This window comes from Canis lupus, chromosome 5 (genome assembly GCF_003254725.2).
Source record: "Canis lupus dingo isolate Sandy chromosome 5, ASM325472v2, whole genome shotgun sequence".
NCBI classification, from domain to species: domain Eukaryota; kingdom Metazoa; phylum Chordata; class Mammalia; order Carnivora; family Canidae; genus Canis; species Canis lupus.
The window spans coordinates 40749245-40762048 of record NC_064247.1 but is presented as its reverse complement, the minus strand read 5'-3'; the positions used below and the strand labels follow the sequence as shown (position 1 = coordinate 40762048).

At 50.0% G+C, this 12804-nt stretch overlaps 2 protein-coding genes and 1 long non-coding RNA gene across 8 annotated transcripts in view; 2 read left to right on the top strand and 1 right to left on the bottom strand.

Moving 5' to 3' along the window:
• Nucleotides 1-2139, top strand: part of SLC47A1 (solute carrier family 47 member 1) — a 36839-nt gene extending 34700 nt beyond the window's left edge. The window contains exons 17-18 of one of the 2 annotated variants that reach the window (XR_003128223.3): nucleotides 228-300; nucleotides 1517-1655. Coding sequence is in view for 1 of the 2 variants with exons in the window: in XM_025428232.3 (XP_025284017.2) it covers nucleotides 1517-1770 (254 nt within the window). In the remaining variant the exon portion in view is untranslated. Of the gene's footprint in view, nucleotides 1-227; nucleotides 301-1516 lie in introns of both variants that reach the window. The other variant, XM_025428232.3, reaches the window with a different exon arrangement.
• Nucleotides 1822-4052, bottom strand: LOC112647285 (uncharacterized). The gene is made up of 2 exons (XR_003128224.3): nucleotides 3821-4052; nucleotides 1822-2936 (listed from the first exon to the last, which is right to left on the bottom strand). It is a non-coding gene; the product is annotated as an uncharacterized LOC112647285 (long non-coding RNA).
• ALDH3A2 (aldehyde dehydrogenase 3 family member A2) overlaps nucleotides 3753-12804 on the top strand; it is a 125119-nt gene continuing 116067 nt past the window's right edge. For all 5 annotated transcript variants that reach the window (XM_025428212.2, XM_049110244.1, XM_035716876.2 and 2 more), the window contains exons 1-3: nucleotides 3753-4221; nucleotides 4384-4485; nucleotides 12268-12336. In XM_025428212.2, coding sequence (XP_025283997.2) covers nucleotides 4051-4221; nucleotides 4384-4485; nucleotides 12268-12336 — 342 coding nt within the window. In that variant the 5' untranslated portion in view covers nucleotides 3753-4050. The remainder of the gene's footprint in view (nucleotides 4222-4383; nucleotides 4486-12267; nucleotides 12337-12804) is intronic.

Sequence of the window (12804 nt, the reverse complement as noted above, 5' to 3'; positions counted from 1 at the left end):
TAACCAAAACCCTTTGAGCTCACAGGCTGACTGAATTACAGCTGGCCACCAATTCTCTTGTTCCTCCTGCTAGTTCTCATTTATCTGGTCTGGTCCCCTGTGTGTATGCGTGGTTGTCTTTGATTGTTCCAGATCTTGTATTTGAACATCGTCTGGAGAAGTAATTTGAGGCTAATGATATATCTATTTTCAGAGAGGATTTTCCTTTGCTTCTGTCAACCCCTTAGGGTTACCAGCAATCTAGGGCAATGTCTGCACTTGAGCTTCTTGGATCACCCAGCAGACCTGGAGGCAACCAGGGTGAGGGCTGGTTTACTTTTGGTTCATCCTTAATTCTTGGATGCAGCCCTTGAGTTCCAGCCTGAAGTATACAGAGGAGTTTACATTGGTAGCACTCTGGCACCTTCAAGATGGTATTTTTCATTTATGTTACTCGGCTTTCATCATTGTGTTCATCAAGTTTTCTACCATCTACCACTTGTAAAAGCAGGGGGATAATTCCTTACCTCATGCTACTGTTGTGAGCATCAAGTGAGCTGCTTATGTGTGAAGTGCATTTTCAAAAAAACATTTGTTTTTAAAGATTTTATTTATTTATTCATGTGTGAGAGAGAGGCAGAGGCAGAGAGAGAAGCAGGCTCCCTGCAGGGAGCCCGATGTGGGACTCGATCCTGATCCTGGAACTCTGGGATCATGACCTGAGCCAAAGGCAGATGCTCAACCACTGAGCCACCCCAGTGCCCCAAGATTATTTATTTATTTGAGAGTGAGTGAGTAGGAGCTGGGGAGGGGCCGAAGGGGAGAGCGAAGCAGACTCCCCGCTGAGGAGAAAACATGTTGTAAGAGTGAGCTAATATTACTGTGTGAAATTCTTTCCTCTCACAACTCCAAGGGCATTGTAACATTCCTAATATCCACAATGCTTACTGAGAAGTTGGATGCCCATCTTATTTATTCTTGTTCCATTAAGCCTTCATTTTCCCTCGGGAAGGGTTGTAAGACTGGATGTACATCTGAGTCAGTTCACCTTCCAAACTGCTGATTAGATGAGTATTGGCCCCTTGAAAACTCACCCTACGAACCTTAACTCAGAACCCCTGTATTTCTCTGGTTCTTTTGGTGTCATGGAGCTCTCCAGAAGACCCATGCTGGCAACTGTAGGATCCAGTCAGTTTGTGAATGAGCGAATGGAGAGGCACTCTGAGATAGATTTTTTTTTCAAAATTTTATTTATTCGTGAGAGAGGCAGAGACATAGGCAGAGGGAGAAGCGGGCTCTCTGCAGGGAGCCCGATGTAGGCCTTGATGCCAGGACCCCGGGATCACCACCTGAGCCAAAGGCAGACACGCAACCACTGAACCACCCAGGTGCCCCAGAATTTCTTTTATTGATCCAAGGTAGCAACTGCTTCCTGAACAAACTTTCCCCCTGGCGAGTGACACACATGTATGGGATCATTGATACAAAGGAAAAAATATCCTTTTATACTGCTAACTAAGTTCCTTTTTGCCTTCAGTGGGCCCTGAGAACCGTGGAGGTATTTCAATGCAAGATGTTCGAAGAAAAGTCAGGGCTCCGGTGGGCCAGCAGGTGTGCCAGCCAACGCACCAGCCGATGCACGGAGAAGAACATCTTTGCGTCCAGCCCACAGGCACCGCTACCTTGACTGGGAGTCAGTTGTTGCTGCGGCGTGGGCTCCTGCTCGTGGGCGTCTTTTCAGTCTTGCTCATGGGGATTTTAGTGAGAGTATATATAAAAATTAAGTGGTAGGCCAGAGAAAGAGAAGTGTGTGTCAGGTCAAGTGATACTTTTGAGCTTACAAATAATTCATAGGCCAAACAGTGAATGTTTTTCAGTTAAGGTAGTTAAATAGCACCTGTGGGTTTCAAGAATTGAATTCAAAGTTATGTTTTCTAATGAAGAAACTTAGGTACAAATTATGTTCTTGTCTAAGGCAGTGTCTGAAAGATAGAGGGATGATCATTCAGCTCATCCAGCATTGTCTCAACCAAGGACCATTGTGTACTGGTTGCATTCACCTATGGTTTTGCTAGTTGTGTTTACTGTTTAGATAGAAACCCATGTATTCAGTGCTTAAGGATTTTGAATTATTTAAAATATATTTTGCAATATATCTTTTCCTTGTGCCTTTGATGATTATTCAGTGGGCAAATGGCATTTGTCAACATTCATTTGGGGTCCAAATTGCAGGCACTGTGGGCAGTAGAGGGGCTTGAGAAACCAAAAGGGAGAAGACTTAGGTTAGGCAAAAGGAGTCGGATGGCATTGAGGAGCATGCTTCCTGTTAAGGACCTGTCTTAATCTGTTGAGGGTGCCATGGATTGTCAGAGAAGAGAGAGGAAGCTGTGCGCCTTGCTGAGAACCAGCACTTCATTTTTCTAGAGTGGTGGGCATCCCACAGAGAGGAGTAAATGGTTTGAAGAGCTAACCCAGGGAAAGGAAGTCAGACCCTTTTCTATACTTTTTTAGAAAAAAAAAATCTATTTATTCATGAGAAAAACCGAGAAAAGCGGAGGCAGAGGGAGAAGCAGGCTCCCTGCAGTGAACCTGATGTGGGACTCGATCCCAACACCCTTGGATCATGACCTGAGCCAAAGGCAGACACTCAACCACTGAGCCACCAGGGGCCCTAGCCCTTTTCCTCTGTTGATAGAAGGAGGGCGTTACAAAGTTGGAAGGCAGAGGAATTGACAAGGGGGGGCTAGGAGAGGGAGGCTGGGGTCCTAGCTGGCCCCGTTCATTTTCTGTCCAAACAGAAGGGGTATCGTCTTTGTCTTTAAGAAGGCATCCCAGCTTTAGGTGGCAAACATGGTGTTTCCAGGAGGTTTTGTGTGGTTGTGTCTCAAAAGGATGAGGTTTTGATGAATGCTTCCTTCTCCGCTGGCCTCGAAGAACAGTTAGGGAACTTTCTAGAGCTGTGAAAGCCCAAACAGCCATTGTTAATTCATTTTGGGTGGGGGGTGGGGGGTCAGAGCACAAGACTTCAGTATAGTGGCCTTGGATTAAGTAGCAACAAAGTAGTATAGTACTTGGACTCAGCCTCCCCCCCCTCCCCCACCCCCTCCGCCCACGCCCCAGGGCCACACTCTTAACTCCGCAAGCCTCAGCGTGAAGTACACTGGGTGCTTGGATGGCACAAAGCTACAAAGCTAGGCGTGGCTTTTGCCCCGAAAGAACAGATAATGGACCAGGTCAGAAGAGTTAGCTAACACGTGTGAAAAAACACCCAAGGCCACCTTCAGGCATTTCCACCCTCAGTGCCTGCTTCTTGGAGGGTCATTTTGCAGGGACCGTGGTAAAGGCCTGCCCTGAAGGTTGGGTTGGGCCCCAGCAACATCCCCTCTCGCAGCTGTTAGGAAGTCCACACACATTCTCTCCGTTCTGTCCCGGACAGGTACCCTAGCCTTCCAGAGACTTCTAAGCGTATCTGCCCTTTTTCATCAGGAGGCCCGGGGATCCGGATGGGGGATGGGGGATGGGGATGCGGAGGGCTTATCTCTGGGCCCACACTGCAGGCCGAGGAGCGCACCCCCCCCCCCCCCCCCCCCCCCCCCGCCAGCGCCGGGAATACTTTCTGTAACACACCTGTAACTCGAGGCAGAGGAAGCGGTCACCTGAAAAGCCAGCAAAGGGCTCCGGCGGTGGGAGGGTGGAATTACGAATTCGCCCTCTCCACCCCCCCGCCCCCAGCACAGTTCACTCTAACGACTAGTCTCCTTTGTCATCGCAGGGCGACCTCCCACTCCCTCGACCGCGTCCGGTACCCCCCGCCCCCGCCGGACTGCGACCCCTCACCTACCACCTCCTCGGGGGTTCCGCGACCCGCCCCCAACTCCTGGGGATCTGCGGACGGCGACGGTTGGCAGGGGGCGTCCTGGGTCCGAAGGCGCGACCCGCCTGCTTCCCCCACCTCCGCATCCTCACCCCCGCCCCCGGCCGCAGGGGGGGCGGGCCGCGTGGGGCGGGGCGGGGCGGGCCCGGGCCGCCCCCAGCTCACCGCCGCCTCCCGCGCTCAGAGCCCGCGCCGGCATGGAGGCCCCCGCCGCCGCTCCCGCCGCCCCCGCCGCCCCCGCCGCCCCGGACAGCACCCGGTGGCCCGACGCCCCCCGCTGGCGCGGCTGCCTGCGGGGCCTGCGGGGCGCGCTGCCGCCCGACGTGCGACGCGAGGCGGCCGCGCTGGGGGCGCTCGCGGGCCCGGTGGTGAGTGCGCGGCCCCGCGCCCCCGACGGCCCCCCGACGGCCCCCGCCCCTCCCCCGCGCCCCCGACGGCCCCCGCCCCCCCTTCCCGCGCCCCCGCGCTCCCGGAGCCTCCCCGGCGGGCGGCTGGGGGTCAGCTCGCGCTCTCCCGCTCTCGCTCCGCAGTTCCTGGCGCAGCTGATGATCTTCCTCATTGGCGTCGTCAGTTCCATCTTCTGCGGGCACCTGGGCAAAGTGGAGCTGGATGCCGTTACGCTCGCCGTGTCGGTAGGTGTCACGTGTTTTGAATCTTGTCTCTGGGGTCGACGCGGAATGTGCACCGTCTCCTGGGTCGTGTCTCTTCCCTCGAGGAGTCGGGCTTTGACCCAGGGGTGCCTTTGCTTTGTCTTTAGATGTGGAGGGAGGCTGTGTGGGCCGCCTGGGGAGGAGTGTTTCCGTCTCTGCAACCGTCCCGTGGGGGCCGAGCTTGAATTACCGAGCGGCCCAGGGGCGCAGGGAATGTATCGCAAGGGAGAAAGTTGTGCTGGTGAAGCGATCGGAGCTGCATTTCCCCCCTGTTCTAAGATCCCACGAAGAGCTTAAACGTAGGGACGCCTGGGCGGCTCGACGGCTGAGCGTCTGCCCTTGGCCCAGGGCGTGATCCCGGTCTGCGATCCAGTCCCACGTCGGGCTCCCTGCGTGCAGCCTGCTTCTCCCTCTGCCTGTGTCTCTGCCTCTCTCTGTGTCTCCCATGAATAAATAAATAAAAAATCTTAAAAAAACCTTAAAGGTAATGTAGGTTGTCTGCTTTTAGTTGGAATTACATAGTTCATTATGGGTGTAGTGTTTCACACACTTAAAAAAAAAATATTTTATTTATTAACGAGAGAGGGGCAGAGGCACAGAGAGAGAAGCAGGCTCCCTGCGGGGACCCTATGTGGGACTCCATCCCAGGCCCCCGGGATCAGCCCTGGGCCGAAGGCAGACACTCAGCCGAGCCACCCAGGATGCTCCAGGGTTTCACACCGGTTTTTCTTTCCGGTTTCACACTCTTAATAAAGTATCTCCCTTGGGCCATGGGTTGAAATTACAAGGACTTTGAAGTCTTTTGTTTATGTTTGTGAGGTGGTGGAAAGTTGCCTCGCTCTTGCATTTCACCCAGGCATTCAGAGAAGGTGGAAAACTCTTCCAGTGGTGGCGGCAAGGTGGTCTCTGCCAGTCTTAGAAGATGTCCCCTCCGTCCCCACAGGAGGTGGGAATATGCCCTAAGATCCTGGTGGGACCACAGAAGTTTCTCCTTTCAGCTTTACAGTTGGGATGACCTTGGTGTGGAATCAGACGTTTTATTTACAGGTCTGTTGTTAAGCGAACTGGTTCAGGGATATTTCTGCTTCCTTTGAAAGTTTAGATGGGGCCTCTAGAAAGTCAAAAAAGCAGAGAAGCTTTTTATATTACAGGCTGTTAACTGTGTCCCCTGGAGAGGATGAACTTGACCCCTCCCCCGCAGAGGGCACACCTTGTCCTCCTGGTCCTTCTGTTGGCTGGGAACAGATATTAACAGAGGGTTATTATTGGAAACTTGAAGGACACTTTCTCTCTTTCTCCACAGGGCCCACAGTTGGTGGTCTACTTTTTCCTATCACGGCTTTCTTTCCCAGGCCTTTCTTTCCCAGCATCCTTTCTTAAAAATTGTTAAAATTAACTTTTTTACTGAGATATAATTGACATACAGGTATATAATGTAACAATGCGATATTTGTGTGTATTGTGGCATAATCACTATAATAAATTTATAGTTCTGTCCCTATACAGAAAAGATTTTTTTCCACGTGATGAAATCCGAGAGTTACTCTCTTAGCAACTTTCAAACGTGCAGTGCAATATGGTAATATTAAGTATAGTCACCAGGCTGTCCATTGCATCCCACCCTTTATATATTTTGTAACTGGAACTAGCTTTGTACCTTTTGACTGCCTTATCTAGCTCCTCGGCACCCTCCCAGTCTCGGAATCACCAGTCTGCTCTCTGTACGTATGAGTTCAGTTTTTCTCAGTTTAGATACCACGTGTAAGTGAGATTAGAGGGCATTTGTCTGTGATGGACTTATTTCACTTAGCATAATGCTCTCATTGCCCATCCATGTTGTTACAAATTGCAAGATTTCTTTATTTTTTATGGTTGAATAATATTCTACGGTGTGTACATGCACCATGTTTTCTTTATTCTTGCATCCTTCAGTGGACATTAGGTTGTTTCCATATCTTGGCTTATGAATAATGCTGCAGTGATCATGGGTGTACAGGTATCTTTTTGACTTACTGTTTTTGTTTTCTTTGGTTAAATACCCAGAAGTAAGATTGTGGGATGATATGGTAGTTCTCTTTTTAAGTTTTTGAGGGTCATCCATACCACTTTCCAGAGTGGCTGTGCCAGTTTGCATCCCCTCCAATGGTGCATGAGGATATCCCATCTTCTCTAACACTTTTTATTTTCTGTCGCATACTCTTCGCAGGTGTGCGGTGATAGTTCATTGTGGTTTTAATTTGCATTTCCCAGGGTCGCTCAGGGTTGAGCATCTGCCTTCGGCTCAGGGTGTGATCCTGGGGTCCTGGGGTCGAGTTCTGTATCGGGTGCCCCACAGGGAGCCTGCTTCTCCCTCTCCCTGTGTCTCTGCCTCTCTCTTTGTGTGTCATGAATGAATAAATAAAATCGAAAGAAGGGAAGAAAAGAAGAAAGAAAGAGGTCCAGTCCCATTCTTTGACCTGTAGCTGTCCAATTTTCCCAACACTCTTTTTTATTAAGATTTTATTTATGCATTCATGATAGACAGAGAGAGAGAGAGAGAGAGAAAGAGAGAGAGAGAGGCAGAGACACAGGCAGAGGGAGAAGCCAACCCCACGCAGGGAGCCCGATGCGGGACTCGATCCTGGGACCCTGGGATCGCGCCCTGGGCCAAAGGCAGGCGCCAAACCGCCGATCCACCCAGGGATCCCCTTCCCAACACTCTTTATTGAATAGACTGTCTTTTCGCCGTGCCCACTTTTGAGGGATGGACCCTCCATGTATGCCATCCTGTACTTTTTTTCCCTGTCAGTGATAACTGGTAGCTAGTACAGCACCTCTCCTGTGCTCATCAACACCCCAGCACCTGAGTGCTCATCTTTTTGGGTGTGTGGGCCCCACTTCCCTCCATCTCACTGGCTTCCAGGACCACCCTCCCCTCCGCCCTATCCATTTCAGGACTCATGCTCTACACATTTTCATCCCTCAGCATGGACTCATTGTAGATGTTTTAAACTTTATTTTCCCTGCTGGCAACCTTTTATCCTTGTCCTGTTGAGTTCCCGCACCCCCTACCTGTTATCTGACCTCATGGGGTCGTCCCGTGCTGTGGTTCCCCCGTCTTCTCTCCCTCTGCAGCCCTGTTGGGCCCCACTTTCAGGATTGTGAGCCAGGTGGTCAGTTCCTGACATTCCCTCATCTGCCCATCAACACCAGACCTCTGTTAACTCCCCTCTTCAAGACCAGCCTTCTGCCTATGTTTCAGAACCATTCTTTCCATTATTTCTTCTTCCTCCTCCTCCTCCTCTCTTCCTCCTCCTCCTCCTCCCCTCCTCCTCCTCCTCCTCTTCCTCCTCCTCCTCCTCCTCCTCCTCCTTCTTCTTCTTCTTCTTCTTATTTATTCATAAGAGACACAGAGAAAGAGGCAGAGACATAGGCAGAGGGAGAAGCAGGCTCCTTGCAGGGATGCAGTACTCGATTCCAGGACCCTAGGATCATGCCCTGAGCCAAAGGCAGACACTCAACCACTGAGCCACCCAGGCATCCCCCATTTCTTCTATTTAATTGATGCCTCGGCCACTATGATAAACCTATGCAATGCAAGTCTCTCCTTTTCTGTAACATCTCCCATTTGCCTGTCTCCCTGCCCAGCCCCCTGTCCGGCCGCTTATGCTCTTTGCCAGAAAGTCTATGTCTTTTTTTTTTTTTTTTTTTTTAAATTTTTTTTAATTTTATTTATTTATGATAGTCACATAGAGAGAGAGAGAGAGGCAGAGACATAGGCAGAGGGAGAAGCAGGCTCCATGCACCGGGAGCCTGACGTGGGATTCGATCCGGGGTCTCCAGGATCGCACCCTGGGCCAAAGGCAGGCGCCAAACCGCTGCGCCACCCAGGGATCCCAGAAAGTCTATGTCTTCATGTCCTCTTCTCCCCATTGCAAGCTGGCCTTTGTCTCTCCACCTTGCCGTCGAACCTGATCTGGCTAATGCTGTCGGTGACATCCCCCTCTGGCCTCTCTGCCACTCCTGGCCTCCCGGGGGACCCAGTGTCCTTGTGCTTCCACTGCTGCTTCTGCTACCTCTAGCTGTTGTACATCTTTCCCTTCCCCTTCTCCTCCTCTTCCTTGGTGCCTCTCAAATTTATGTCACCCACCGAGGTGCCCTCCTGGGTTTGCCCGCCTCAGGACATACTGGCTTGAACCCTCCAGGAACACCTCACACTCAGGATGTGTGAGCATCCTTCCTGGAAGTACCCTTGGCACTCCCCTCTGTCCTACATCTCCATCGGGCTGCAAGCCCTGCTAATAACTTCATTTCCCATCTTTCTTAAAATTACTTCTTTTCTTCTGTTTCCTGCCACCAGTCTCCTGGCCCAGCTTTCACCCTTCCTTCCTGCCAGCCTGGACCACCTCCTCTAGGCCTGACTCCATCTCACCTTTCTCCAGTCTCAGCCATTAAAAAAATAATACTAAATAAAAATCAGGACACCTGGGTGGCTCAGCGATTGAGCATCTGCCTTTGGCTCAGGGTGTGATCCCAGTACAGGGATCGAGTCCCACATCAGACTACTTGCAAGGAGCCTGCTTCTCTGACGGTCTCTGCCTCTCTCTGTGTCTTTCATGAATAAACAAATAAAATCTTAAAAAAAAAAGAAAAATCAAGCCATTCCCTGGGTTAATACCCTTCAGTGCTCCCTTCACCAGACAGTGAAATCCAGGCCTTGGGTGTCCTGCCTGTGGGTGCCCACTGCATTCTGTGGCTTGCACATGAGCCTGGGGCATTCCTTCTAGACATGGCTTAGGGGCATCTGCAAAAAGCCTTCCCAAAAGCCCCAACAGGGCCTATCCTTCCCCTGCTGTGCCACATCCTCTGCTCTGTGTGCCCTCCTGCTGATGTTAAATTTTGCTGAGCCTGGCTGCTGGCACAGATCTGGCCCAAGTGAATGTTTCAGAGAAATAAGTAGCTTGGGGGAACTGTGAGCCGGGCCTCACCTGGGCACCTCCCGATGATCTCCCTTCCAGTGCTGCTCCTTTATACTCTTCTATCCCAGATCACCCAATGGTAAGAGCATAAGAACACTTTTTTTTTTTTTTTAAGATTTTATTGATTCATTCATTAGAGACATAGGTAGAGGGAGAAGCAGGCTCCATGCAGGGAGCCCGATGTGGGACTTGATCCTGGGACTCCAGGATCACGCCCTGAGCAGAAGGCAGACACTCAACTGTTGACCCATCCAGGCATCCCTATTTCCATGCTTTGAAGAAAAAATTAATAGGTACAGAGTAAATAGAATTTTAAAATTCTGTCGTTAGACCTCAAAAGGGAGTGTGGGAAGGCTGGTATATTCCAAAGAGAAGAACTTTTGTAGCTAAAGTCTGAGGTAAGGTCTGTGCCTGTCCTTCCTGGAGCAGTGAGTAGTTGGTTAGACTATGTTTTTAACCAGCTATTAAATTGTAATTAATTGCTGAGAAGACAATAGGCCCAATATCAAAACTATTTATGAAAGCTAGATATATTTAAAAATCTTTTGCCTTAGGAAAAATTCAGTTTGTGGAATGAAATAATTTACAAAAGTGTTTGTTTCTTCTATTTTTTAAAGATTTAAAAAAAGATTTTTGCAGAAAGAGGAAGAATGAGCAAGAGGGGCTCAAGAGGGGCAAGAGAGAAGCAGGCTCCCCGCTGAGCAGGGAGCCCCGACCTGGACCTGGGGCTGGATCCCAGGACCCCAGGATCATGACCTGAGCTGAAAGCAGGTAGCTGACTGAGCCATCCAGGTGCCCCAAAGTGTTTGTGTTTTATATATTTTTTATTTTTTATTTTTAAAAATTTTTTTTTATTTATTTATGATAGTCACAGAGAGAGAGAGAGGCAGAGACACAGGCAGAGGGAGAAGCAGGCTCCATGCACCGGGAGCCCGACGTGGGACTCGATCCCGGGTCTCCAGGATCGCGCCCTGGGCCAAAGGCAGGCGCTAAACCACTGCGCCACCCAGGGATCCCAGTGTTTGTGTTTTAAATAAAAGAGCATTTTTAAAAAAGATTTAATTTTTTTAAAGTAATCCCTCCTACCGACGTGGGCCTCAAACTCACGACCCCGAGACCAAGAGTGATGTGCTCCACTGGCTGAGCCAGCCAGGCACTCCCCAAGAACATTTATTTATATCCCCATCTTGTTTCATGAAGAATTTGAGTCAGTTTATAAAAATACTTTCAAGACAGAAAGATAAACACTTAGCTGGTAGAATAGGGTTAGAGAAACATGGATAGAAAAAGATTCAGCTGGGAGTGGTTAGGATTGGAGAAGCTACAAATTGCACTCTGAGCTCCCTGCCCTGGTAGTTTCCAGAAATTCCCAGCACGCCCAAGAGGTTACTGAGCCAGCTACTTGCGGGGAAGGAGGGCCTTTCCTGATAACTAGTCAGAGGAGTGTTTCTTGCAGCCTTTGGTGAAATAGACACTCTGATGTGGAAGATAGTGTTCTGGACAACTTGCCCCAAGAAATACGGTTGTGAGTCTTGGACCCTCTGAGTATCCATGCAGTCATTGTATGGGGAGAGGATGACATCAGAGCTCAGTGTTAGACGCCCTTGACGGGAATCAGCTCTGACAATGGACTTGACCTGGGAAGAGGCTTGAAGCCATAGAGGCAGAGTAATAGCTGTGCTTCCCCCGTGCTTTTTCTGGAAGGCTGAGTTTTAGCCCTGACACTGGGCTGGGCATGCAGAGCACAAGGCCTCTGGCAGGGGGTGCCTCCTGCTGCTCGCTAGACTGGCCTGGGGCCTTACTCTGTGGTGGCCTGTCACTGACTCCCAGGGGCTAGAGTCTGTGACGTTGGTCAGCCAAGAAGTTAACTCACCTGGGGTTGACCTCACTGCTAAATGTGAGACTGGGGATGAAAATAGGGTCTCCAGTTCTCCCCAACCCTTGCCATCGCAGAACAGCACATTGGGCTCGGACCCTTACCTCCAGGTTACTGTCTGTGCCCTTAATGGTCAGGGGCCCTGGGGTGAGGTTAAGGCGAGAGGGTGACACAGAATTAGTCCCTGTTTCTCACGGGAGGGTTAAAGCCTGAGGCCAGACTTGCCAGCTTCAGGCCACCATCCGAATGACCGAAGCTTTCTGTGACTTGCTCAAGTGATCCATAAAATGGGAATAGTGCTCATGACAGCCCTGACAGGGGCTTGGGACAGGACCTGCATGTAGCATTTGCTCAGAATGGGTTTGCCGTCATTATTATTAAATGCACATCGCAGACCAGGGGCATTCATCCATTCATTCATTCACGTATTTAATTAAGTAATTAAGTTTATTTATTGGAAGATTTTATTTATTTTAGAGAGAGAGTAGTATGTGAGCAGGGGAGGGAGGCAGGGGCAGAGGGAGAGAGAGAATCCCAAAGCACACTCCCAGCCAAGCACAGAGCCCAACTCCGTGCTTGATCCCAGGATGCTAAGATCACAACCGAAGCTGAAGTGAGGAGTCAGATGGTTAATGGACTGAGCCACCCAGGTGCCCCCAGGGGCATTGGTTTTAGATATTAATCATAATTCAGCCTTTTAATATAGACATTGTAATGTGCATTGTGTTGAGAAAAACTCAGTTGTAAGCCACTCTGGTTGATGCAAAGTGATTGTGATTCTTAGAGGCTATATTTTTGTTTACAATAGCAGTCACCTGTTTGACGTGAAATAAAATCATGGGTTACTCCTTCGAGAGGGAGCTGTTGGCAGTGACTCTGCCCCCACTAGTCCCCTGGATGCTGGCTGAAGCTCTGTGCTGTTCCTTGCAGGTTGTAAACGTTACTGGGATTTCCGTTGGAACTGGCTTGGCCTCCGCTTGTGATACACTGATGTCTCAGGTGAGTACCAATCACCCTCCCCCACACACCTGTTTTGGTCGGTTACCTATCTTGTGGGAGATGATAGAAGAGACCATCCCCTTTATGGCTTCTGTTGCCTTTTATTTGTCAAATACCATGCTGCTGGTGGCTGTAGATGCAAGCACAGCCAGCTTTCCTAATTGTGTCCTCAGGGTCCATGTGCTCAGGTGGGGTTGGGTTTTCCATTTTCTTCCCTGTTGTGATCTCTCCTATTGTAAAACTGTACACCCTCACCTGATGTTTAAGACTCACATCTCCATCACCAGCCCACATGTCTCCTGAGGGCCAGGCTTGAATGTCCATCATGATATCTCAGCCTCACCTCGACCAGACTAAACTCATCTGGCTTTTCCACCTGAACTGTTTCTCCTCTAGGATTGTCTCTTACAAGAATATACCACCTTCTGCTCAAGTCCAAATCCTGTATCTCCCATCTTCATATGGCAG